The sequence below is a fragment of the Struthio camelus genome, chromosome 18, assembly GCF_040807025.1.
Source record: "Struthio camelus isolate bStrCam1 chromosome 18, bStrCam1.hap1, whole genome shotgun sequence".
Taxonomy (NCBI): domain Eukaryota; kingdom Metazoa; phylum Chordata; class Aves; order Struthioniformes; family Struthionidae; genus Struthio; species Struthio camelus.
The window spans coordinates 15,350,610-15,375,625 of NC_090959.1; the positions used below are offsets into that span (position 1 = coordinate 15,350,610).

The following is a 25,016-nucleotide window of genomic DNA, read 5'->3' on the forward strand; positions in this document are numbered from 1 at the left end:
TAAAGGGCATCCTTTACTGCACTGAAAATTAATCTTTTTCTGCTCAATATAGTTTGTACTTAAGGCAGAGTGAAATATCTAAAAGGACAGGTAGATCGACTTTATTTATTTATAAACTACTGCTTGCCCAATTCATACATATATAATCCTTTTTTATTCTTTGTATTTTAGCAACTGTCTCCACACTAAAGCAATGAAAATTTAACAAGACTGTGTGTGTGTCCACAAGGGAGGGTGAGAAGAAGGCATCTTTGCTATTCGGACAAGCCTATCAGCTCTGTAGGCTGTATAAAGAGCATGAAGAGCGGCACTATAAAATACATAGGGCCACAGAGCGGACGGCTTGGGGTGTTTGGTGAACGGCTCTGTGAGCCATGGTGCACAAGGGAACAGGTCGTTGTGACACGAGGATAAACCTGTGGACTGCATACCGCAGGGCGTCTCTCTGTTGTAACCCTGAGGGGAGACGTGCAGCCAAGGGACGGGCGCGCGCAGCTCCAGCAAACCTTCTTACGCTTAAGACAATGGCTCCCAGCATAGTGTCTCCAGCTGCTAGTTTTGAACCGTATTCATTTGCATCACAAAAATCAGCGAGATTTCTGCGCTCTGACCTGGCGCCCCAAACACAACTGCCCTGCCTGATCCGGATGCACCCTCCTGCTGGCTAGCGACCGCACCTCCTCTGCCTATGTCTGCCAGATGCTACCAGCCGTCTCCCACTGACCCGCAGATGGCCGCGGAGCTGGAAACCCCCCGGAGACGCTGCAGTCAAAGGCTCGTTCTCCAGCTGCGGCCTGGCCTCGCCGCCCCCTCCCCGCGGCCCACCCTGCCTCTCCCGCCGAACAAAGGCAGGGCGCGCACCTCGCCGCTAGGCCCTGGCGGGAGCCAGGCTCCCGGGGCGCCGCGGCACCGGCGAGAGGCCGGGGGCGCTCGGCGATGGCGGCGCGTTCCCTTCAGCAATGGCGGGGGAAAGAAGGGGGGGGATGCCGCTCCCCCCCCCCCCCGCGGCGACCGTTACCCGCCGCCGGGCGGGGCTCGCGCCGCGGCTCCCCTCAGCAGCAGCAGCAGCAGCAGCAGCGGCAGCGACAGCAGCAGTAGCGCCGCGCGCGCGCGGGAAGAGCGGGAGCCCCGCCCCTCCCCGCCCCGCCCCTCCCCGCCCGCGGCGCACGTGGCACCCGCGCCGGCGCCCGCTCACGTGACGCGACGCCGGGCTTCCCCCCCGCGCACCCCTCCCCTCCCCTGCGCGTCTGACCCCATCTCCCGTCTGGTCAAGAGCGGGCGGCGGCGCATGCGCGGCGCGGCCGCCGAACGCGCGCACAGACACACACACACCCCCCCTCCCACCTCCAGCTCCCTCTCTCCCCTCCCCCCCCTCCGCCGCCGCCGCCTCCTCCTCCTCCCCCCCCCCGGCGTCTCCCTCCGCCCTATATAAGGCGCGCGCGGCGGGGCTCGCGGCTCCGCAGTGTGCGTGGGCGGCGCGGCGGCCTCCGCGCCCGCGCTGCAGCCCCCGCGCGGCCTCCACCCCCCCCCCACCTCCGCTCCGCTGCCAGCGCGGCCCCGGCCACGGCCCCGCCATGAGCTCGGGCACCCCCTACATCGGCAGCAAGATCAGCCTCATCTCCAAGGCGCAGATCCGCTATGAGGGCATCCTCTACACCATCGACACCGAGAACTCCACCGTGGCGCTGGCCAAGGGTGAGGCGGCGGCGGCAGCGGGGGGGGTCGGGCCTAGCTCCGCGCGGCGCCTCGGCGCTGCCCGGCGGTGAGCCCGGCCGGGGCGGCGGGGCGCAGCCGGCTCGCCGTGAGTCAGCATCGGGGCGGGCGCCGCTTCCCCCGCTGGCCTGAGGTGCGCGGCGGAGCGGCCGCCGCGGCCCGCTGACTGGACCCCCCCCCCGCCGCCTCCTCGTCCCCCTCCCCCTTCCCGTCCGGTTACCCGTCCTCTGAAACGAGGACCGAGAGCTGTCAGTATTTCTGGCTCCTTTAGCCGGATCTCGACGGTGATATTATCTATCGCTCTCCAAGCTTCGCTGTCCCCCCTCGGCCCCCGCCCCCAAAATCTGGCGGCGCCCGGCTGGAGTAGGGCCGCGGATCAGCGCTGGGGAAAAGAGCATCGCTATTGATGGGTCTTTGTTCCTTTCGCGATCAATAACTGGGCTCTGCCCCGATGGGAGGGTGGGGGCTCCTGTGCGGAGCGCCGGAGGATGTCTGCACCCGCCCTTGCTTCTTCCTACCTTGCAGGCTGCTTCACCGAGGCTTTGCTGCGCGTCCCCCTGCGGAAACGGGGATCTTTGTCTCCTGGTTCCTCGGTATCGTTTGGATTCAGTTGTTGCCTGTGCTGGGAGTTCCCATGTTTACCCTCAGAAAAACCTGTCCTGTCTTGTTTAGTATCTCGAACAGGATTTCACTTCTTAGTGCTTTTAGTGTCCAGCTTGGTTGCTCCAGCTAATCTGTATGTGTTTTTCTTTCCTTTCTCCAAATTATGTCGTTTCTGTTGTTCTGGGAAGTTCAGTTTGTTCATTGCCTCCAACAGCCCATTGTTCAACCTTCAGGATGGCCCCCAAACAATCTTTTGTCTCAAAATTCTGTCTGCTAGTGCTTGAGACGCTATGGTTTGTTTTCATATATATGTATATATATATATGTTTAATCTATCATAAGGCAGCCTATGCTGTAGTCTTTATCTGGCACAATCATGCTTGTGTGAAGTTGGACATGAATATTCAAAAACCTCTTAGTGTTTATTTTTAAGTTAAAAATGTGAGTTTTTACAAACTCACTTTTTTCCAGGGAAGTAGCTGTTTGTCTAAACATATAAGTGGAGCTATCTGTGTCAGTGCTTCCCTCAAAGTAATAGACTGAGGGACTGCAGGAAGGATGGAATTCCTTTACTGTATGAACAAGATGGTCTTCACCTTTACTCAACAGAAAGATTGTTTCTTACATAGCTCTGGCTTCCACATAGCACTTGCTACTAAAGAGCTCAAGTGGTATGTTTCAAAGGCCTGTGTGATTTCAAAATGCTTTATGGTGTGAGAAAATGTGTGCTTGGTATAAGACTTCTGGCTAGGTCTTGTATGCACTGGTCTTAGTGTTCGGTTTGGATGAACTGGAATTTCTAAAAAGCTGTTGTTACAATAGATTGGAAAAAACTTACATGCTTAAAGTGCTGTTTTATAAACTTAACAGTACAAACTGAGGTTTTCATTTTAGCTCAGTGTCTCCTAATTTGTTTTATATTAAGGCACTTTATGCCAAAATTGCAATTTGTTGAAGTTGCAGCAATATAGGGATAGAAGTACTATGAACTACTGATACGTAGTTCACATTGTCTAGATAGCTAGTAAGCTACTGTTAAGTCCCAAATGCAAATGTTTAAGGCTCAGACAACTTTGATAAATACTTGGTGTCCTATTCTCTTGACTTCTGTCATCCATGTAGTGCAGAGAATAACGTCAGTTGAAAGGGACCTCAGAAAGTAATCCAGTTCAGCCTCGTACTCGAGGCAGGGCTAAGACTGATTCATATTCTGTTCTCGTTAAACCTAAATACATATACAGTAACTGAAAACACTGGATAAGAAGTTTCCATGTGCTGAGTTGAGCACTACAATAAAGTTGTCTGTCTTGTTAGATGTGTTAACCTCCACGTTTGTAGTTTAACGGGTAAATTTACTCCCCTTGCTGTAGAAGCCTGAAGAAACTAGAGTTTGGGGGCAAGAAATAAGCATGTAGGCTCAGCTTTCCAGATGCCCAGTCGTTCTTGTTACTTCTCTTGACTCTTCTGTAGTCTAGGTCTTCAGAGTCCTACATATGAATACAAGCTATGTTATAAAATACTAGCTGCAGTACAATGTTTTGACTGATTTTTCTGTTCATCTGTAAACAATAGTCACTGTTACTCTTTGTGGTAGACAGACCTTCGGACCTCCTCAAAAACTTGTAACTGTACTTTGTGTTGTGCCTGAAGTCATCAAGCCCTTCATATATAGGGGCAGGTGTGTTCCAATCCTATTTTGTTTATCACAAGGACATAGTCTTCCACACGTCTTGTTAGAAACCCAGGATATTTTGGGACCAACCAACTGAGACTGCCTGGAAAGCTTCAGGCTTTGCAGACCACATATTTCTCTATGTGGAACCTGACAGTCTGATCCCAGAACACAGAATCCAGAGAAGAATCTCAGAAGTTGTGCACTGTGAAGCTAGCTGTTCTGTTCTCAAACAGTCCCTGGGTAACTTTAGTATATATCACCATGAGCTGTATGCTGTAATAATCTAATCTTGCACAGGGATATTGCCTTGGTTCGTGTCTTAAAAGGCCATAAGCATTGCTTTCAGTTTATTATCTGCTTCTAGTTGACTAGGTTACAGCTGTAATATGATCAAACAACAGCTGGAGATCTAAAATAACTCAGAGGTTGTAAACCCTAGTAACTAATGGAGGACAATCATTCAAAGGAAGTGACTGACAGCTTGTCCTTGCACCAGTTAGGATTCCCTTCTGGTTAGGTATAAGCTAAGGTGCTAAAAAGCATCAATAAGATGGAGACCGTTTGGAGATCTGCTGTACCCCAAGCTTATTCTTCCTTGTGAGCTCACTTCACTTTCAACAGGAGGTGAAACTGGAATATACCTTGCAGCACTGAACTCCTCTGGGGGAAGAAAAGGAATGTCTGGTTGCAGTTTTGCATCTCTAAGAACGGGACTTCTGATGAGTAGGCCTGTCTACAACCACCATCACTTGTAATAAGTTAGTGTCACTGCAGTGTACCAGGGATGCTCAGCATTGGTTTTAAGTTAGACCACTGTTTGCTGTCTTTTTCCCTCCCTCCCCCCCCCCCCCGGGGTGCTATAGTGCCTCCTTGTCCTATATCATCTGTGTAACATGGCAATTCCCTTTCCAGCTGTGTAATGGGATTAGCAGCTGGCTGGCATGTGAGCAAACACTGACATAGCAGGCCCATGTGCAAGGGGTATTTGGGGTGTTTAGGATGTAATTGGTAAAGGTACTTTAGGCTTCTCAGCACGTCCAGACTGAAAGGTTAAGTGCTTTTATGGTAACCTGTCAGAAGCAATCACTGCAATGCCAATATGGAATTCTTTCATTGCCAGAAAGCATAGTTTAACCTAGTCTATGCTGATGCTTATCTGAATTTGCAAAGCTTCAGGAAAACGGAAAACCAGACAAGTGGTTGATGAACGTCTGTAACTTGTGACTGAAAATCTCTGTACATGTACATCATGCTTATTCCCAAACCCAATTTAAGCTTTTATACCTCAGTCTCCAAATGTGACTGTTACCTCTTTTCCTTCCTCTACTAACATCCAGTAAGTCTGACTCTGACCCCCTTTACTTCCTGTTTAATGGCTCAAATTAATTTATGCTCTTCCCTGGTAGCCACACAGTCAATTACAGCCTCCTTTCACTCTATTGGGTAAACAGTATTCTGGTTAGTACCTGCACAAGCGTTCTGATATGTGGGACTCTGTAAGCCTCAGTAGGTACTGAGGTTTTAGTTTTGTCACTAAAGATTGCTTTGCAGTCAGTGGGTATTGATCATAAAACCAGCAGCATGGAGCTCTGGGAGTGGAGATGGAAATAGAATTTCAAGAGGAAGCTTTTGTCATTAACAAAACTTTGCTGTTATCTGTGTGATAAACATCTGAAACCAAAGGTACGGATTTGAGCTATAGAGCCTTGTAAGAATTTTTCCCTGCTGCTTCAGGGGCATCATCTGCCCTCTGCTGCAGTGGCAGTTGTCTTGAACTGAATGCCTCAATGGGACAGGGGCTGGGGAAAAAAAGAGGAACGTGACAGTATAGGACTATGGGGGGGGGGAATTCCTTAGTTTTGGAGAAGGCTTCCTCACTCGACATAGTCTGTAATCTGCACCTTCATAGCTTGATGTAAACAAATCTGTTTATACAGGCTGCTGGAAAAACAGCATTTGAGGGAACAGATGTGTGAGATAAGGGGAGTCAGGGTTCTGGAAGTGACCTACTTTTTTTTTTTATTGCTTTTGGCAAGTATTGTAGGAATACGTCTTAATCTTAACTTATGAATACAGTGCTACAAAGATAATATTAGACTAATACTAATCTTTCTAATGCTGAAGTGCGATCCTTTGGTACTGAAGACCGACCCACAGATAGACCTGCTCCTCCAAGAGAAGAAATCTATGAATATATCATTTTCCGGGGAAGTGACATCAAAGACATCACTGTATGTGAACCTCCAAAAGCTCAACATACTCTGCCACAAGATCCTGCCATTGTTCAAGTAAGTTAGCGTGAAGCATTGATAGAAAGCTCTGATAAAACATTGGCAATGAAGGGTTGGATTTTGGTACAAACTTACAAAAATGAAGGGCAGTTAATTGTGTCCAGGAATTTTCAGATGAAGTGTTTGAAGCATGCAGAATTTCATTTTAATATTTAAAATAGCAGAGCATTAAAGACTTCAGTCACTGTCTAGTTTACGTAGCTAAGAAATAGCAGGAAAATCATAGAAGTAAACTAACGCTTCTTAGTGTTAAAGCTTAATAATGCTGTACTTGAAAGAGAGAATCACTGCCAAAGCAAGTTGACTTCTGGGCACTGTAAATGTACTTTGTCTTGTTACAGTCTTCGCTGGGCTCTGCCTCTACATCATCCTTTCAGCCACATGTGCCTTACAGCCCATTTAGAGGTATGCCACCTTACAGCCAGCTTGCTGCCAGCTCTTTGCTTAGCCAGCAGTATGCAGCTTCATTAGGTTTAGGTAAGTAAAAACTTTACTTACTAGTATAAAGGTATGGTCCTTGTATGCAGCTGCTGTGAAATGAAGTTACAGCAACTCTTACCGAATTCCTTGCCAAGTGTCAGGCTGTAACAAACAGCGAGTAAGTAGTTAAGTCCACTTTGTGCAATGATCTGATTGCAGGGAGACCCATCTTGCGTGCACGCACACACAGACACACACACACACACACACAGACACGCACACACACACACCCTCCCCCCACCCCTAAATAGCTAAAGGATCTTTCTGAAAGTAATGTAAATACTTAACAGTTGAGGACAGTTCACTTCTAGTCTAACATACTGTACACACACTGTATGTGTGTAAAGAGAACCTATGTTCCCAAAGAGGACTGTAAATAAGCTGCTCTAATGCTGTTCTAGAGGTTCTTGTATCTCTTTCCAAGTCCTTCAGATGTTTCACTACCTTGTATCTTATCCATATATCTTTTTTACTTTCTCTTCTTCCCTCTATCTCTTTAGAGAAATTGGTAAGCCCTCCAGCATCAGCAGCTGCTTCCAGCCCTAGTTCTTCTCCGTCTCCACAACCTGTTTCAGAGCCTGACATGTCTTCAGAGCCCCATCAGCTCTCTTCCAAGGGTAACAGCAGTTTGAGGACTCCAAATATTTGGAAGAACTGCATGGCACTTGCACACATTCTGTTTTTGTTAACCCCTCCTAGAACGATAGTACTTACATGGGTAATGCTGGTAGAATTAGTGTGTTCTTGGCTATTGCTGCATTTCTTTATGTGAAGCATTACTTCCTCCTGCTCTAGAAGTATTGGTTAGAGAAGCAGGAGAAAGAACAAGTACAGGTCAGTTGATCCTCTACTGTAAGTATCAGGAGAGTGCTGAGGTCTAGGGATGCTGGTGTGTTGCATCCTGTCAAGAAATCCTTGCCAGCTTAGGACTGAGCGGGTAATGAGTTAGTCTCTCCTAGAAAGACAAGCACACTGCTTAGATACTGGGTGGCCTTGCTGTTAAAAGACATAGGTCAGTAGAAAAAACAGGAGTATTGCCGTAGTGAAGGAAATTCTAGGGTGCATGATGGGGCAGTGTACCTTGTCAAGACTCTCAATTAGTAAAGCATTGCTAACAGCTCAGTAAGCAGTTCTGGAGTGCAGAGCTGTGGTGAACTAGGATAATATAGTTCTGGGTGTTTGCTTCTATGCTTAAAAAAAAAAAAAACAACAAAAACCAAAACACTTTTAAAGGAGATTGAGTAGAAGTACTAGACTGACCATCTTCAGGGCAGAGAGACCAGGTGCAGCCTGCATTTAAACATGGTAATTAGTTCCACCTGTTTTTAACTTAAGCATGTATGCTTGTGTTGGCATGGAATTACTCTACTTCCTTGTTTTGGCCATCAGCCTATACTTACTTTTTTTTCCAATGTTCTGGCTAAGCTTTGAAACTCTCATGTTAAACTTTCACAACAGCTTTGTCCTACTGAATAATCCTTAGGCTGTGTCTGTTGTCTTTGCAAGTTTTCCAGGTGTATGTAACTGGGAAGCTGCATGATATTACCTCCTGGGTCTATCTAATGTGGACTTAAGTCATCCAATGTGTCAGCGGCTTGGTTTATGTGTACTCTAAAGCCTTTCACTTTTCTTGCTCGTAACCTGTATTCAGTTAAAGTTTGCTTCCAAGCATTTTTATGCGTAACTACGTGTCTGTAGTAATCCAAAGCTTCTAATTAAATGCAGAATGCAGTATTTTTTCTGAGTACTGAAGACTGTCATTTTATAATATAATTGGTGTAAGATATACCAAACCATGAAAAGTATTTACATGTTTTGTAGTGTGAATAAATAAGCCTGGATGGAAGAGCTACAGAAGTCTTGGGTAACACTTTGGCCTTGACCAAGAAGGAATTTAAAAGGGTAACTTTGAGATCCTGGTCTGGTTTCAGGTTTTATTTGTTTGAAAGCTAGCAATAAGCAATGACAGTACTTCAAATGGTTGAAGAGCTTCTGAAGATGGCTTACAAAATGAGATGTAGTTGAGCTTATTAAGCCTCTGCGGCAAACTTTTTTTTTTTCTGACAAAGTGGGTGAGCTTCCTTTGAGCAATTTCAAAACGATAATTTTTTTCCTTTGGATTTAAGGTATCATGTAAAGTAAAATCCTGCATAACCAAGGATACATAAAGAAATTGGATTCCAATGTAAACTTTCTATTAAGAGACTGCCTTGGCTTGCATATCTAATGGTTTCAAGAAAAAAATGGGTAGATTTGCTGATTTTAAGGCACTGGATTTGAGCCAAAACTTGTATGGCAGTAGTGCCTTACTCTAATGTATGTGCGACTTAGAAATTGTGTATAATGACACATAGTGAAGGTTTTGAATAATTCCTGGAAAAAAAAAGATTTCTCCATAGAAGTGGATAGGGTTTGAGTAGCGTTGGCACACTTCCTGAAATGCATTTTGTTGTTGGGATTTTTGCAGGTGCTGGTTTTCCTTCTGTTCACCCAGTTCGCAAAAGCCCCATGGTAGAGCAGGCGGTTCAGACTGGCCCAGTTGACAACATGAATTCACAAAAGCCACCCCCTGTGAAAGTAGCTCCAGGGGTTCAGCGCAATGGACGGCAGGTTCCACAGAGCAACAGTAAGACAAATGGTATGTATGTACCACTTAACTCAAAACAGCACTTTCAAGATTGTCTTTCCACATTGCATACTAAAGAGAGTGCCATTTAGAGGCATTCTTCTAAGTTGTATAGTAAGGAAAGACTAAACTATTCCAGTTTTGTTCTTGTGCTCCTTTATTAAGTTTCTTTTTCTTGTTTAAGTTTCTGTAGATACAGTTCAGGCAACACCTGTGCAAACCCAAGGACAGGTGAATGATGAAAATAGAAGACCTCAAAGAAGACGATCGGGTAGGTTAACCTGACACTAAGCATTTGCTTTAGCTGTTAAAAGCAAATATGTTAACTTCAGTGAAGGATATTGGACAGGAGATTATGGGAGCAAAACAAGGCGTGATAAGGCTTTAGTCAGGGAAGCACTTCTGAATGTCAAAATAAGTTCTGGAGCCTCAGAAGTTTAGAACCTTCCAGGGACAGAATTCTGGTGTTGGTGTGTCCATTCTTCCCTGCCCCTGGAAACTTGAAAGTGTATTACAAAAACTGATGCTATGAGTTGGCAGCGACAACTAGATTTCCGTGAAACCTAAAGTATTTTTACTGGGAAGGGCAGCCTATTTAAGAATTTCCAGAGCTGTGGCTAACAGTAGCTTACAAATGAGAGGAACTATGGAGTCCTTGGTTCCTTGGAACAGTTTTTATCTGATTGAGACTGCTGGTGAGCAAAAGAAAGTGAAATTAACTTCAGATCTGAAGACACATTCCTGCCCAAGGAAAATGAGAAGGCAGGAAGCAAAACGTGAGACTCAAGGTTTCAAACCAATTTGCCTGAAAGCAACCTTGTACCAGGGGGTTATAGCTTTTCCTGGGAAAAAATCAATAGTTTCTGTGTTGGACGCTGAAGTGCTGTGCAAACTATACAAAGTATAAGCCCCTTCATGGCTGTGTAAGTTTTGGATGATTTTTCTGAAACCAGTGGTCCTGTTCCTCTCTGCTATCGTGACAGGTTTGCAGAGTAAGTACGCTAAGGTGTTTGCAACTGAAAAGCAAATAGAATTGATAATTCTCCCCTTCCCCCAGCTTTACTTTATTTAGTGCGTGTTTTGATTTCCTCTCCTCATACTGAAAGGAAGGTTGGGTATAATCTGTCTTAACGGTAGGACTAACATCCTGGAATGCTTTTCAGAAAGTTAAAGTATTGCTGTAATGTGTTTTCTACAGCCAAGTTCAGAAGTTACTTTCAAAGAGGTGTGGCCTAACCACAGGACTGGAAGCCAGAAACTCCTGAGTTCTAATCCTGGTTTCCTCTGCTCTTGAGCAAGTCATATTACCTCCCTGCACGTTACCAAGTGTTTAAACTCTCCTGCTTTCAGGAAACAGGAGAACCAGAAATCGTTCTAGAGGACAAAACAGACCAACTACTGTGAAGGAAAATACAATAAAATTTGAAGGTGACTTTGACTTTGAAAGTGCAAACGCACAATTCAACAGAGAGGAACTTGATAAAGAATTCAAGAAGAAACTGAACTTTAAAGGTTTGTGGCTTCATTAAATATGAATTGCTGAGCTAGTGGTAAACACTGCATAGAGAAACTCATTCTGAGAAATTGCATGATTACATGTGGCAGCAACTCAAATGTTGTCTGAGGGAGCAAGAAAACAGATGGCTCTTCAGTTATGCATCAAGGAAGTATAATACGTTTTATTATCTTCAGATGACAAAGCAGAGACAGGGGAAGAAAAAGGGGACCCTGGAGTGGCAACTCAAAACAATGATGGTAATGCAGAGGAGGACCTTCTGGGACCCAACTGCTATTATGATAAATCTAAGTCTTTCTTTGACAACATCTCTTCAGAACTGAAATCTAGGTAAATGTTTTTGAAAAGCTTGGGTTTTTTTGCCTCTTCGTCCCAAAATAATTTGGACTGTGGTATGCAATTTTAGGCCTAGAATTCTAGGCATAATCCATGGAACGTGGTTTAATTCTTTAAAACTCTTAGTGCAAGACAATTGGCAAAGCAGTCTTTAAAAGGGAGGACTGCAATGCATTTGATGGCTCACTACTCATATTGCTAAGCTCCAGCTGGAATCTTTGCTGTTTGTGTCTCGCTGCGTGATTCTGATCCACCTTGCATAAACTATGGTACAAGAATTTCCAACTGCCTCTTCTAGTACTGACTTTGCACCCATCTGACTTAGAAAAAAATATCTTATCTGATTCGTGGGAGGAAGCAAACAGGGTCATGCTGTGCTGAAGATGGTGCAGCTATGCAGCACCATCTGCATCTTGCTTGTAGACTGGAGCAAGCTAAGCTTGGATTCTGGGCAGGCAGGCAGATCAGGTCTGTCTGTAGAAATGCATTACATACAGGGAACATTAATCTTGCCTTTTTTTTTTTTTTTTTGTTAAATAATCGTCTACTGCTGACACTAGTGTTATCAACCACGTAGTGAAGTTAGGCTTCCCTTTAGTGTCAGCATGTAAAAATTCCCTTGGTAGTGTTTCTGCTTCCCTCTAACAAAGCTTTCTTCCAAGTGCTTGCAGTAGGGCATCCAGGGTTATGCAGGAAGAAGCAAACTGGTGCTGGGGAGCTACTTCAGTAGGTGTCTGCTGAACCTCAGTTGTGATAAGACTCCTTCCTGGGAGCCTGGGAAGGCTTCACTGCAACTGGGAATGTAGTATTTTCTTCCAAGAAAATACTGGGGTGTGAATTGCTAGTGAATCCCTGTTTAGCCCTTTTCAAGGCCTATTCTAGGCCCATCTTTAGTTTCCTGGTCTGGAGGAGTAGCTTGCAAAAGTCAACTGCTGTCACTTCAAAACCCATGCTTACCACTGGGATTGAGTTTAGTGATTGTGCCTACACTACAGCTTGTTCTTGATGCAGTCCTTTAAAACAGAAGCTGTTTTAGTTCAGCAAAGTAGGGTGTCTGAAGCTTCCTGGTGAACGAGTTAGAGGCTGTTTAATGTTTGTTTAGTCTGAATGTAGTATTGTTCAGTTCTAGGCGCACGACGTGGGCTGAAGAAAGGAAGCTCAATACAGAGACGTTTGGAGTGTCTGGACGGTTCCTTCGTGGCCGCAGCTTTCGCGGTGGATTTCGAGGTGGAAGGGGCAGTGGAGCAGCAAGGAGAAACCAAACCACTCACAGAGCTGGTACTGGCAGAGTGTAACTTCAGAGGCAAGTTTCTTAGCATGAACGAATATTGTCTCAGAACACTGAGCTAGATCTCTCTCTTGTTGCCTGAACTGTCTGTGCAACCAACTTGCTTTCTAATCTCATGGATACATCAACAATTGTTCCTTGTTGTATCTGGTATATCCTTCCAAGTGATAACAGGAAATATGAGGCATTTAAAATTATTCATCTTTGTTCTGCTGATTTCTGGAGCTAGCCACAGTGGCCGTTTCTGGCAGCTTCAAAAAGCAAGAGCTGCTTATTTCAGCTGCAGTAACGTAACATTGAGGCTTTCTAGCTAAGCATTTCAGAGTTGATACAAGGGTTTAAAAAAAAAAAAAAAAAATCATTGCTTTGTTCTTGCTGGCGAAGGGTCTCCTGGGTGTCAAATCTAAATCTCCCTTTTTTCTGAATAGGTTCTAACATTTCTCCTGGGAAGATGAAAGTGTATATAGAAAGAAAACGACCAACTGCTGCACTAATGTGGGAATATGGTTCATATTGTTTACTGTCTCAGCTCAAATGACAGAACTTCATGTACTACTGCTTCTATTCTGGACTTATTTTGGACCAGCAACTAACAGCTGGAATATTCTTTGGAAGAGGGAATGTGTTCAGGGGTACCTTCTTCAGGGTGGCTTTATTTTTTTTTGTTTGTTTTGGGTTTTGTTTTTTTAAGTGCAGACTAACTTACAACATGGTTCTTCTTTCTGGGTCTCTCAAAGGCTGCTATAGTCTAAGCTTAAAGTCAGACTCCTTTTCTATACCCTGAAGAAGATAATCATGCTATTTTAACATGGAACCAAAGCTCACTTGAAATAAACCAGCTAACTTGTTTGTTCTGAGTAACCAAATGGATTCTTTGGTGCTGCTGGTCTTACTGTTCTAGGCAGCGTGTGAAGTAGCACTTGGTATCTGGAAGAATGGATTCCTGGTGCTGAGGAGTTGTGTATATTGTCACTTGGGAATACTGGATTGTTGATCATGTAGTAGTGTAAATGACTGTACAACTGTTTGTCAGCTGGTACTAACGTGGAGGTACTGCAGGCTTACACAGAACTGTGACTCTCCCTCAGATCGGCAAAGGGTGCTGGGCACTCCTCAAAGCCTTAGAATACAGGTTAGGGCAGCGTGGGAGGAGCAGTGTGCTGTGGTGTTGGCAGGACAAGAGCAGCGAGTGTCTCTGCCTGTGTGCTCAAAAAGTTTTCTGCCGTAGGTGACTGTCTAGGAAGGAGCTTAGAAGCTCTGATCTGCCTCAGTTTGTACCTCATTCATAGACAGTACTAACTGCAAACAGTTCTCTGTACACTAGTAGACTGTGGTGGAACACTATGGAATGTTTTCATTAAACTAGGAATGGGGAGTCCATGTAATGAAGTTTAACAGATGGGCATGTTTAATTTGTTTCCTCTAAACCCCCCCATACTGTAAATAGTTTAGTTGGTTTTTTTGTTTTTAAAAATCTGTATGTGGGGAAGGGCTGGGAGGGAGGGGGTTAAATTTGTTTGCATGAATAAGTGGGTTAAATTGCTATAGGCATGTGTCCCTTTTTTGTTTGGTAGGGAATTTTGTTGAAGAAGCACCTTGATGACTGAACCCCTTACATAGCTAGAATTTTTTAGTTATGCATTGACTTAGGTTACTGTAAAAGCTTGGATTTATTTTTGTAGGACTTTATTGCTAAGAATTAGAACATAGCAGTGGGGCTGCTCTTTGGAGTAATGTAAATTGTAATTATAATAAACATGTAAATGTTTAATGTTTTTCCTTCTGGTGTGTTCTGTATGTAACTCAGCAACATCAGCCCGTAGAACTTGTTCAATACCTGTCCTAACAGGGTTTACATCTAAGTCAAAGGAAATTGTATTGCAGAGTTTCAGCCAGCCTGAGAAGTATTACGTAGTATTTGCAAAGGGTGTTTAAAAACCCTGTTGCAGCCTTTGAGCCCTTTCTTACTGTTATCCTGCGTTTTTATGTTCTGTCCCTCTGGGGACGTTGGAGGACTGAGAAAACCACTTAATGAATGGAATAGTTGCCTGAACCGCAATGCGTGTACCTTATTCTTTGTGTATCTGATGGAACCTGGAGCCTGTGTAGTGATATAGCTCAACTAAAACCTTGTTTTGGGGGGCAACGCTTCTGGCATCAGTAGCCACAAATGCTTTTAGTATCTGGGCTCATACCAGCAGAAAAGGTGTGTGCTAAAATCTGTAAGCTGCTACAAGCCTCTAATTTCTCTGCTGGCAAAACAGCCACAGTGACATTGTGTTTTAAGATGGAATCACATTGCCAAAGTCAACTAAGTAGCAAGTATTTCACAGCTTGTCCTTGGTGACTAAGGTGAAATGAGAAATCAAAATCAACTTCTGTACAACAATTCCTTTTGATTTTTTAAGGCAGTAGTTCCCTTTGTTATACGTTGAGCCTAAGCTCTTAACATCTTCAGGACGTGATTGTGCTGTTACTGACAATACTGAAGTTTTACTGTGAACTTATTGCAGTGTTTCTGCAGGTAGAGTGCTGCATCTGCATCATCTTTGTGTACTGCAGAGCCATTGGGCTCCTTATGCTGCTGGCTTAACGCTCTGGGGCTAATTAGCTGCTAGCTCTTGTCTACCACAAACACTCCTCCTAGTTCAGTCTGACAGGCAACTGTATGTAGTTCTTTCATGTGGAAGATCCCTAAGACTAGGGAAAGACAGTGACTTCTGTAGGAAACCAAACAGTCTAGCAATTCAAAACTCCATTTTAAGGCCTCAGGGTAGCACTTCATCCCATAAGGCATGTCAAACAATGCTACTTTCCAACAAGACAGTTTCTCTAGCTTATGTGGTCCAATACTTTCCTGAGCATGAGAAAAGATCACTGCAGCTTTCCTGTCCTTGATGCCTGTGATACTCTGCCCACACTTCCCTTTGAAACATTTAGCTGTAAACAGCTGCTCAGGCCAGGAAAAACATGTGAGCTACTGCAGGCTGCTTTATCTGCTGACTGGGGCTACGGCATCTCCTGCTGTAGTCTAAAGGGCCTTCCTAGAACCCCTCAAGGGTTTGGTTAGACCTCCCTTTGTGGTGGCTCTCGTGTAGGCGAGGTGAGGTTCCTGTCACAAAGGTGCTGTGGAAGGTGAAAGTTCTCCTCACTACTCCCTGTTCTTGACCTACCTACTTGTCCTCTCTAAAGCAAGAGCTTCCACCTGAAGCAAGGTTTACACTTGTAAAACCACTTGTTCTTTGTCAGTAACAAGATTGAAGAACTGCTTGCAAAGGCTGTTTTATTTCTTGTTCAATCTCCTTGGTGGTAGATGTAAAGAGCAGAAGTGGTGTGTTTTTATTTTTTAAATAAATGCACCTGTAACTGTTACTGTGAGATTAAAACAGCTATAGTGAATAGCAACCTCTGCAAGCAGGTAGCAAGCCTTAGAGGTAAGAGCTCTAGAAGGTGAAAGGCTGCTTTGAAATTGAAAATGCAACAGTAAGCAGCAAAGTACAAGTCACAGGAACACCTAACTTCCCCCTTCCCTGGAAATTTTACCTCAGCACTGGGAACAAACGGATTCCTTAGGAAACTTAAGAATACAGGTTTTACTGTGTAAACTTAATGACTATACAGAAAGATAAACAAGACAGCAACAGTTAACACAGGCAGGAAGAAAAAAAAAAGTAACTAGCAGTGGTTATGTTAATTTCTGATAGCATAAAAGCTTGCAGGCCCACTATCACCTAGGCAAGCCTTCTCTTTTAGATCAGACCATAGTCAAACCAGCAGTGCTATTTTTCCTGGTCCCCACAGGGACAAGCTCTACCTCTGTTAACAGCAAGACTTCCAGGTACCAGAAAGTGCTAGAAAGGGGTTAAGAACATTGCTGTGGAGTACAGCTTGTTAGCAACAGAGCTAAGCTTGAAAATTGTCTCTATTAAGTTTATTATTGAGCAAAGCTGTTGAAAGCAGATGAAGCATGTAGAAATAGCTTTTCACCTATCTTTCACTAGCTTAGCATACCTATACTTAAATAGGTAGTGTTGGAAGACTGCCAAAACGGAGGCTCTCTGACAAAGATGCCACTATACAAATACTTATCTGAAATAAAATATCAGATTTGGATATTTTGTCATCTCCTTTGTGCTTTTTTTTTTTTTAAAGTATCAATGAATAACCAGTTATCACCTGCTATTTCTAAATGTATCTATTTCACATTTTATTGTATTATGCATTAGCAAGTGCATATCTGAACTGATCAATAACTGTTTCCAAAGACCAGAGGATGAGTTTGTCCATACAGTGTGATATGATTTCGGCACAGAGGCCTTTACATTCTATAAAGAATAAGTGATCTATCATTTACTGAAGGGAATAGGGAACTAGCTGTGGAAATATGCTGAATGTGAACAGTAAACAGGCTTGACCAAGAACTGAACACCACTCCTGCTGGTGAGATGAAATTAAGTAGAAAAGGAGAAACTGGACTAGAGCTTTATGGTTTAACTGCTGTGGTATGTAACATTCTTTGTAGTTCCTTTTAGCATTAGGAAGTTATTGATCTATAAATCCCCTAGTGGGCAATCACAATAGCAATACTTTTATTCTGAACCAGATGAATCATGCAAAATCTAATTAAGTAGCAAGTCACGGACCTCTTCTGTTATGACATGCCTTCAGAACAATCAATTCTCATGCTGACTTCCCAAAGCATTACACCCCAAATTCTCTATATTGTTCTCTAGAGGTAAACCCAGTACAGTTTGTGACAGAAGGTGTTAAATCTTATGTTCAGGGCCTGGCCCTTTAAATGTAGAAGTACAATTTAGAAAAAAAAAAGCCCTCATGTTTCCATACCAGTTACATTCTGTTGAGGCCATATAACACTGCTTGGGCCAGCTAAAGAGTAAGCTAACAAATGAAACAGTGGAAGAGAATCATTAAACAAACTGAAGTGCCAGAGGAAAAAAATGCAAATAAATCTTTGTTTTTTAATGGATCTCTTGCTGTTTTGTAGCCAAATAGCCCTAGGTAATTAAAATACAAGGAACAAATAGATTTCTTTAAAATAAGAGCTTAAAAAAAAAAAATCAGTAGGTTTATTGGATGTTTCAAGAGGGGCACAGTATGAATAAATGGAATGCCTACACGTTGTCTATACAGAATAACCCATCACTTGAATTAAAAAGGAAGCAGCTAAGCAGTTGAATTTCGGTCATCATGTTGTTTTCTTCTGTTTTTTCTTTTCGTTTTCTTCCTTTTCTTTTTCAATTTCAGCAACATACTTCTCAATTTCTTCAGGGCTTAAAATCTTAAAAAAGAAACACAAGTGACCCTCAAGATACTAATACAACTTAGGGCTTTTATTTAAGCAATAGCTAACTCTGACAGGGAAAGAAAGTTACAACATCATTTATATAGACACAGCTACATTGTGCAGACACAGCAACATTAAGCATTCCTTGGTCGCTACTATCAAATAGAAGTATTTGCCAAAGCAGAACGGGTGATTAAGGGCTGGAAGTTATTGTAAACCTACGGCAACAGTATCAGAGGAACATGCTTCACAAAGGAGAAAAATAAAACAACCACCTTACCTTCAGTGGCTGATCTCGTCTCATAACTGCCAGCTCAATGTTTTTCCCACCAGACTGTACAACCTTAATAAAAATTAGATGTAGATATGAGGAGTGTATCCATTAGTTCTAACAAACTCCTTTCAAATCTTCACGGTCAGGGGAGATGGCTGGGAAGTATTTCCCTTGTTAACTCTAAGCTCTCCTCCCCATTAGTAGTACAACCCTTAAAAAAAGTCTGTCTTCTGGTGTCAGAGCACTCAGTTGTTGCTGAAGAACACCACATTTCTAAAGTCTGACTTCAGATTTAAACTTTCTATATCTTAAAGTTCAATATAAAGCCAAATCATAGTGCACATAGTTTAGAGCAACTGCGATACATTTTTATTTTAACTGCCAGAACTGAAGTCTGCTTTCCTCCCCAGAGGACTGCTAGTAAATTCTTCCATGTGAACTACAGAAAGCACTGTCTGAAATATTCCAAAACTTGAATTTAATCCCATGTTCAAATACCGAGTGCCCTCAGCCTAAACACATACAGTTTTAGTAGATTATTTTATAGTACTTCCCTGTGGCATATACATTTGTATGTACTCATATTTAAGATGTTAATCCAGACATATGGTGAAGAGTCATGAAAGGCTCTTGAAGTGCTCACCTCAAGAAGAGCCTTGATGACAAGTTTAATAGTTAGGTCATCTGTCTCAATGGCTTCATCAGTATAGTTTTTCTCCAGGAATTCACGCACAGATTTGGCTCCTCTGCCAATGGCATTAGCCTGGAAACATTGAAGAAAGTTAAGCATGGAAGGTTTTTTTTGTTTTTGTTTTTTTTGTTTTTTTAAAAAAAGTCATTCACACAAGTTGTACACACTTACATAACCTTAAGCCATTTTATGATCACCATGTATTTTTCAGTAGACTGAACATATTACTTCCCACATGTCACATGAAAAAAAGAAGGCAGAAGAGCCAGGCACATGTGTTTTTTGGAAAACGGGATAAGATTTCCTAACTAAAGCTAAATTGCAGTCTGCCATTCCAAGTAAATTTGATCATTAAGGATTTCTGCAGCTGTGAGCCAGCACCATCTGCCCAGTTAGATCTCCTTTCTGCAGCCTCTCTTTAACAGAGACATTAACTCTTGAATATTTCATTAAGTCTCAGAGACAGAACCAACTCACCTTCCAAGCATGGTATGTACCGGACGGATCAGTCTGATACAGCCGGGGGGTTCCATCAAAGTCAAATCCCACAATAAGAGCAGAGATACCAAAAGGTCTGCGGCCGTTGCTTTGAGTATATCTCTGATGGGAAAGAGGACACTTTTATTTCAGAAGCAGTTCTAAAAGCATTTCTAGAGTGAAAAGCAGAATCTGTAAAAGTTACAACCAGAAAAGGCATTAGAACTATTTGTAATAGTCTCTCTTATCAACCTATTGAAGTTAGGATTCCTTGCCTTACAAAAGGCCATAAGCAATCAAGTTAAGATGCAGTTATTTTTCAGCTCCTTTTCTTAACATCCATTGAAGTTTTCCACATGATTACAGCTATCAGAAAAGAATCTTTCCTGTCTGCTTCTTGGCAGTAGCCTGGAGACAAACTAAAGACTAAAAGCCCAGGTATAAAACTGTGTTTTGACAAGCATGCTTAAGAAGCTAAAAAAAGAGGATGATGACATTCGAATACAAAGTCCGTTTTCAACAGTAGTTTGCAACTTTTCTATTAGAAGACCTAGCATCACCTGCTGTGACAAATAGGTTGCAGGAAAAACAAGGTTATAGCCCTTCCCCTTCTATCAGTTTAGCTAAATAGTTGCCACACAGCACGCCAGAAGTGGTCATGAGCAAAGAGACCCCATACCAGCAGCACTATTTCAGTAGGTATACAGTAAAACTGCTACAGTTTTTAACAGTTTAGAGAATTTGCGAGTGGTCCAGAATGAAAGCGAGTGGTCCAGAATGAAAGACTACCTAAATGTGAGACTACTGTAAGGAAAAAAAGTGAAACTTTGGAAAGCAGCATTCTGCTCCGGTAGACCAATGATTATTGCTAGAATTACGCTACAATCGTCACTACACTAACACATCTGTGGATAAGTAAAATAGACTTTTGCTAATCCCCCCTAGCTACTGAAAATTAGAGTTTAGTGCATTTGCAAATGAATAATTTCACCACAGAACGCAGCTGGGCATATTTTGACATTGCAGTTCATTTTAATATATTTCACACTTGATATTCATGAATTTAGGTACAGCACTGATTTTTCTCCCCTCTTGCCCCTCCCTGCAGCATCTTAGTAGGAGGAAACTAAAATAGGAGCCATGAAGACATTTTGACAATAATACAGCACTGTCACTGCGCACATGAATTAAAGCTGTAGGTTAGCTTTAGCAAAACACTTTGCTGACTGTTCCTGATACTAGGCACAAGTATAGTTAATGCAGTCTTTACAAAGTATCAATTAATTTCTTCATCATTAGGAGAAACTAGCAATCAACCCTCCTTCCTCTCTTTTACTACAGCTCTATTTCCAACAAATAACCGTAGTCTGTTTTGTTACCCTGATTTTTACCAGCCAGTTGAATACGGCCACAAGAAAAGGTTTTATCTGCTTGGTCTGAAGTGCTGCTCACTGAACACATCTGAAATATCTCTGTAAAGTTCCACGTACCTGTTTGAGACTAGCGATGTAACGTGTAATGTATTCCACCGTGACAGGATCCTCCACTGTAAGTCTATGGCTTTGACACTCTACACGAGCTCTATTTATAACTATTCTGGCATCAGCTGTAAGCCCTGAAATGATAAGTGTATTCAGTGTATGTTCAGATTCATACTTTATGCACAAATAAGACATCTAGTCTACCCCAAAAGGCTCACAAGGTCAGTGTCAACATAAAAACATAACAAATGAGATTAAACTTTCAAGTTTGCTGAGCAAGAACAGCACTTTTAAAGCAATAACAAGGAGTTTATGTATCAAAATTAAGTAGAAAATTTTAGCTTACAACTTTCGCGTCTGAGAGTTAGATAACGCTATGCAATTTTGCACCAAGTAATCAGAACACTACTGACAGACTGAAAGCATTCCATCAAACAGCAGTTTAGCTAAGCAATTCCCTCTCTCAAATTTTTCAGTTATAATTCTTATACAGTTCCCCTAATTATGAGCCCACTTATCTTCCCAGTAAATCTTGTCTAGTTGATGGGGATAGAGCAGTGTGATGCTAATTGCCAAAAATGAGCATGAAGGATTAAAATTTGATTTAAAGAAAAGGCTCATTTAAAAAATAAACAAACAAACAAACCCACCACACACTAATCTCCCGTTTTACTTTTTGGCTAATGACTCCACTTTCAGTGGATAGCCTTGCTTCCTCAAGAGGACTTTCCCTCAAGCCTGGTAAGCCCACCTGCAAGTACCACAATCTTTAGCTGAGGAAGCAAGGCAACCAAAGTTAGTTAAGCTTATCATTCTTGCACACTAACTCTAAAGAACAGTATTGCTGCCTATTAAATTAGATCTCTCCTTAAAGCATTACTAATACCGATATGAAGATTCCAAGTTACTTCAAGACAGGAGAAATTTTCTGAAATCCATTTTCTCTCCATTTTTTGACTTCCATGCCCCTTGTACAAGTTTAGAATAATGGAAATTAAGGCATTTAGAACAGGAACGTGAAAGTAAAATGTTTACGCTTCAAACCACTGGAGACAGGACTGTTCATTCACAGCGAGTCTTCTGAATCAGAATGTAAGAGATTTGTTTTATGCAAGACTGTTTGCAAAACGAAGCTTTTTTGGCTTGATGCATGTGGGAAAAGGCCCCTGAAACTGACTCATGCCTGTTACCACTGCTGTGATATATATTAATATGCATCTCTGCTCCTCTGACCAAAAATCTATATCTGTGCCAATGACACACCAGTCCTTAATCTTCATCCTCACGTTTAACCCAGAGGACCCTGTTAACTCCAATAAATATTTCATTAAATCACTGTCTGTCTCTACATAGCTTTCTATATATATATATATATATATATATATAGAGAGAGAGAGAGAGAGAGAGAGAGAGAGAGAGAGAGAGAGAGAGAGAGAGAGAGAGAGAGAGAGAGAGAGAGAGAGAGAGAGAGAGAGAGAGAGAGAGAGAGAGAGAGAGATAACTATATACTGAGTTATATATAGCTCAGCTATACTGAGCTGCTCCTACTCAAAAAGGATAAACATTCATACATACTCCTTCACCACAGTCTTCAGGCACAGTTACGCAAAGTATTTTTGTTTTCAGAACTCCTAAACCTACCCAAAGATGCCCCAGTAAATGCTATACCTAACTCAAAACCCTGTAGAGAACATATACCTGCAAAAGCCATGCAGACATTGTCATCAAGAGCACAGATCTTCCGTACAGTTCTTTCATCCTGAAGTTTTGCCACAGACTTCTTTTCCACACCAAGAACAACAATGTCCTTCCCTCTTACTCCAACCTTCAATGCATTAAAGAGAGAGAGAGAGAGAGAGAGAGAGAGAGAGAGAGAGAGAGAGAGAGTAAGAGCATGTCCAGGAACAGTTAAGATAGCCCCAAAAACCCAGTAGTTACAGACTTTACTGAAATAAGTAAAACTTTATTTCCACTTGAAGCCAATATCGTTTCCTACTGCAACAACCTGGAAAAAGGACTGAAGTAAGAAGAGAAATTGCGTTAGATTCCAGAGTTACATTCCAGTTTCATAATCAGCTTACACCCATTTAAATCTATGCTGCTCCTAAGAAGTATATTTCCACTCCTCCCAACTGTGTTTTCCCCAACTCTTCCTAATACCAGCATTAGCATTTCTACAGCTACACAGAAAAGCTGGTAAGGTAGGTGACCCAGCTGAAAGTTAACCCCAAAAAAGGTAATCAGCATTTTTTGGTAGCAGCAAGACCCTGAATCAGCTTCAACTGACTGTGAAGCTATTGTCTTAGGTCCAGAAGCAGGATCAAGATAACACTGCCAGGGTGACTGGCCCACCGGTATTGTTCAAGTCAGACCCCCAAATACTTGAGATCAGACCAAGTAAAATCCGCAAGCAGCCCATTGATGGCTGGCTTGCTTCCTTGATGTACTAATTCATACTCTTGAATATACCTTTTCCAATGCTTGGGAAAAGGAAGCGGGCCTTTCATACTTTTATTTCTGCTCCTTTTCATAGAGGGACTCGCATAATTTGTTCTTACAGGGCAGCCCTGCTCTTAATGTGTTACAGGCCTTTCTAAAAACATCAAACTCAATCAGCGACCCAAAAAGAAATAAGGTACAGATCAGGTTATTATTAAATGTTAGCTCCACTTTTACAATGCCTTCAATTTCAGGGAGTCGTGGGAGAGTTTATTTGGGATTGAGTCTTGTTACAGATATTCTTATCCCAAATACAGTCAGTTTTCTTCCTGCTATTTTGTTATTAGGGAACTGGCACAGTTTCCCACCCCGCAATGATAAAGAGTTTTCACTGGGCAGAAGTTTGGACAACTGGAAGACTGAAGCCAGTAGCTGGAAAGTCACTTCTACATACCTTTGCTGACACGCTTCCCCAACCACTGGGAATCTGCATTTTGCGCTAGTACGGAGTATTACCGTTTTAACAATACGTAGGATAATGAATGAGAGGATCGTTACTTTTCTGGAGGTCAAGCAACAGTTGTGTCCCCTCACGACAGACGGAAAGCTGCTCTACTCATTCAGCCTTCCTGAGTTTGCATGCAGCTAAGCCAAAGCCAAGGCAGTAGCTGCCAGGACTCCCTCTTAGGCGCTGTTCACTACAACCTGTAGCAGGCACCAGCACTGGGCCTCAGATTCAGCCTCTCAACAAATAAAAGACTGCAATACATGCAACGCTCCCCCTCCCCCAACAGAATAGTCCCAACAGAAATATGCCACGGGTTTTACACACAATACAGTATCCTGTCCAAAAAGGAAAAGAAATAAGATTTTAAGGTAGGTTTAAAAGCATTATTTAGCTTTGGAATCAGCGTTACGGTTTCAGACCTAAAGTGGAGTTTGAGTAACACACTCCGAGAAAACAAATCAGTTTTTTTCAGCAGGCAACAAAGGACAACCTTCCCCCCCAACCCCGGCGCCTTCAGGGCCGCTTCAGCGGCCGCGGAAGCCTGGCCGGGGAGCACCGCGGCCGCGGCGACACGCCACCTCGACGAGCTGGCGCTCTCCAGGCCGGGAAAGGGGGGAAATGGAGGCGGGTGCGCCGCGGCCAGCCGCGGCCAAGGGAGCGCGGCAGCGGCGAGGGCCGGCGGCTCCGCGCAGGCGAGGCCGGGGGCCCCGCGCCTCAGCCCGCCAGGCCGCGCGCGCGCCGCCCGCCGCCAACGGCCGCCGCCAACGGCCGCCCGCGGCCCCGCGCTCACTCACCGCGGTGGAGCCCTTCTTCACCGCCTCCTGGGCGTACTCCACCTGGAAGAGGTGCCCGTCCGGCGAGAAGACCGTGATAGCCCGGTCGTAGCTCATGCCTGCGCGTGTGCGCGGGGCGAGATGCCGGCGTCCTCCCGCGTCCCCCCCGCCCACGCAGCGCCCACGCAGCTCCCGCGGGGCCTCCGAGCGGCGACCGGAACCAGCAGCCTCCCTCAAAACAGCACACTCATCCCCCCCGCCCCTTCCGGAGCCGCGCCGACGGCGCCCCTTGCGCTAAGTCCGTACGCTACACCGCACAGCCCGGCGCGCCCAGGGCTCGGCACGCTCTCGGCGTACGCAGCTGACGCCGCTGCGCTCGGCGCGCCCGACGTCGGCGGCGGGCTCCGCAAGGTGGCCGCCCGCTCCCCGTCCCCGCGCTCACGCACTTGGCGTACATGGCCGCCTGCCTACGCACTTGGCGCACCTGGCGGGGGGATGCTGTGGGCCTGCGACAGGAAACCCGGCAGCAGGGACGCACCA

General features: G+C 43.8%; 2 protein-coding genes across 7 annotated transcripts; one reads left to right on the forward strand and one right to left on the reverse strand.

Annotated features, from left to right (window-relative positions):
* The first annotated feature begins 1,277 nt into the window (after positions 1-1,277).
* LSM14B (LSM family member 14B) lies at positions 1,278-14,299 on the forward strand. 6 transcript variants are annotated; one of them, XM_068912934.1, is made up of 10 exons: positions 1,289-1,695; positions 6,116-6,279; positions 6,624-6,759; positions 7,263-7,379; positions 9,230-9,400; positions 9,573-9,659; positions 10,739-10,900; positions 11,081-11,234; positions 12,364-12,543; positions 12,957-14,299. In XM_068912934.1, the coding sequence occupies exons 1-9, from the start codon at positions 1,575-1,577 to the stop codon at positions 12,533-12,535; spliced, it is 1,284 nt and encodes a 427-aa protein (XP_068769035.1). In that variant the 5' UTR covers positions 1,289-1,574; the 3' UTR covers positions 12,536-12,543; positions 12,957-14,299. The 6 variants fall into 6 exon arrangements, with proteins under 6 accessions (XP_068769030.1, XP_068769035.1, XP_068769029.1 ...); XM_068912930.1 differs by lacking the exon at positions 1,289-1,695 and adding an exon at positions 4,613-4,749; XM_068912929.1 differs by lacking the exon at positions 7,263-7,379 and having other exon boundaries at positions 1,278-1,695.
* Positions 14,300-17,487: 3,188 nt separating this feature from the next.
* On the reverse strand, positions 17,488-24,931 carry PSMA7 (proteasome 20S subunit alpha 7). Its single transcript, XM_068912935.1, has 7 exons — positions 24,498-24,931; positions 22,455-22,581; positions 20,766-20,890; positions 19,276-19,398; positions 18,751-18,870; positions 18,114-18,176; positions 17,488-17,827 (listed from the first exon to the last, which is right to left on the reverse strand). The coding sequence occupies exons 1-7, from the start codon at positions 24,591-24,593 to the stop codon at positions 17,735-17,737; spliced, it is 747 nt and encodes a 248-aa protein (XP_068769036.1). The 5' UTR covers positions 24,594-24,931; the 3' UTR covers positions 17,488-17,734.
* Positions 24,932-25,016: the final 85 nt, after the last annotated feature.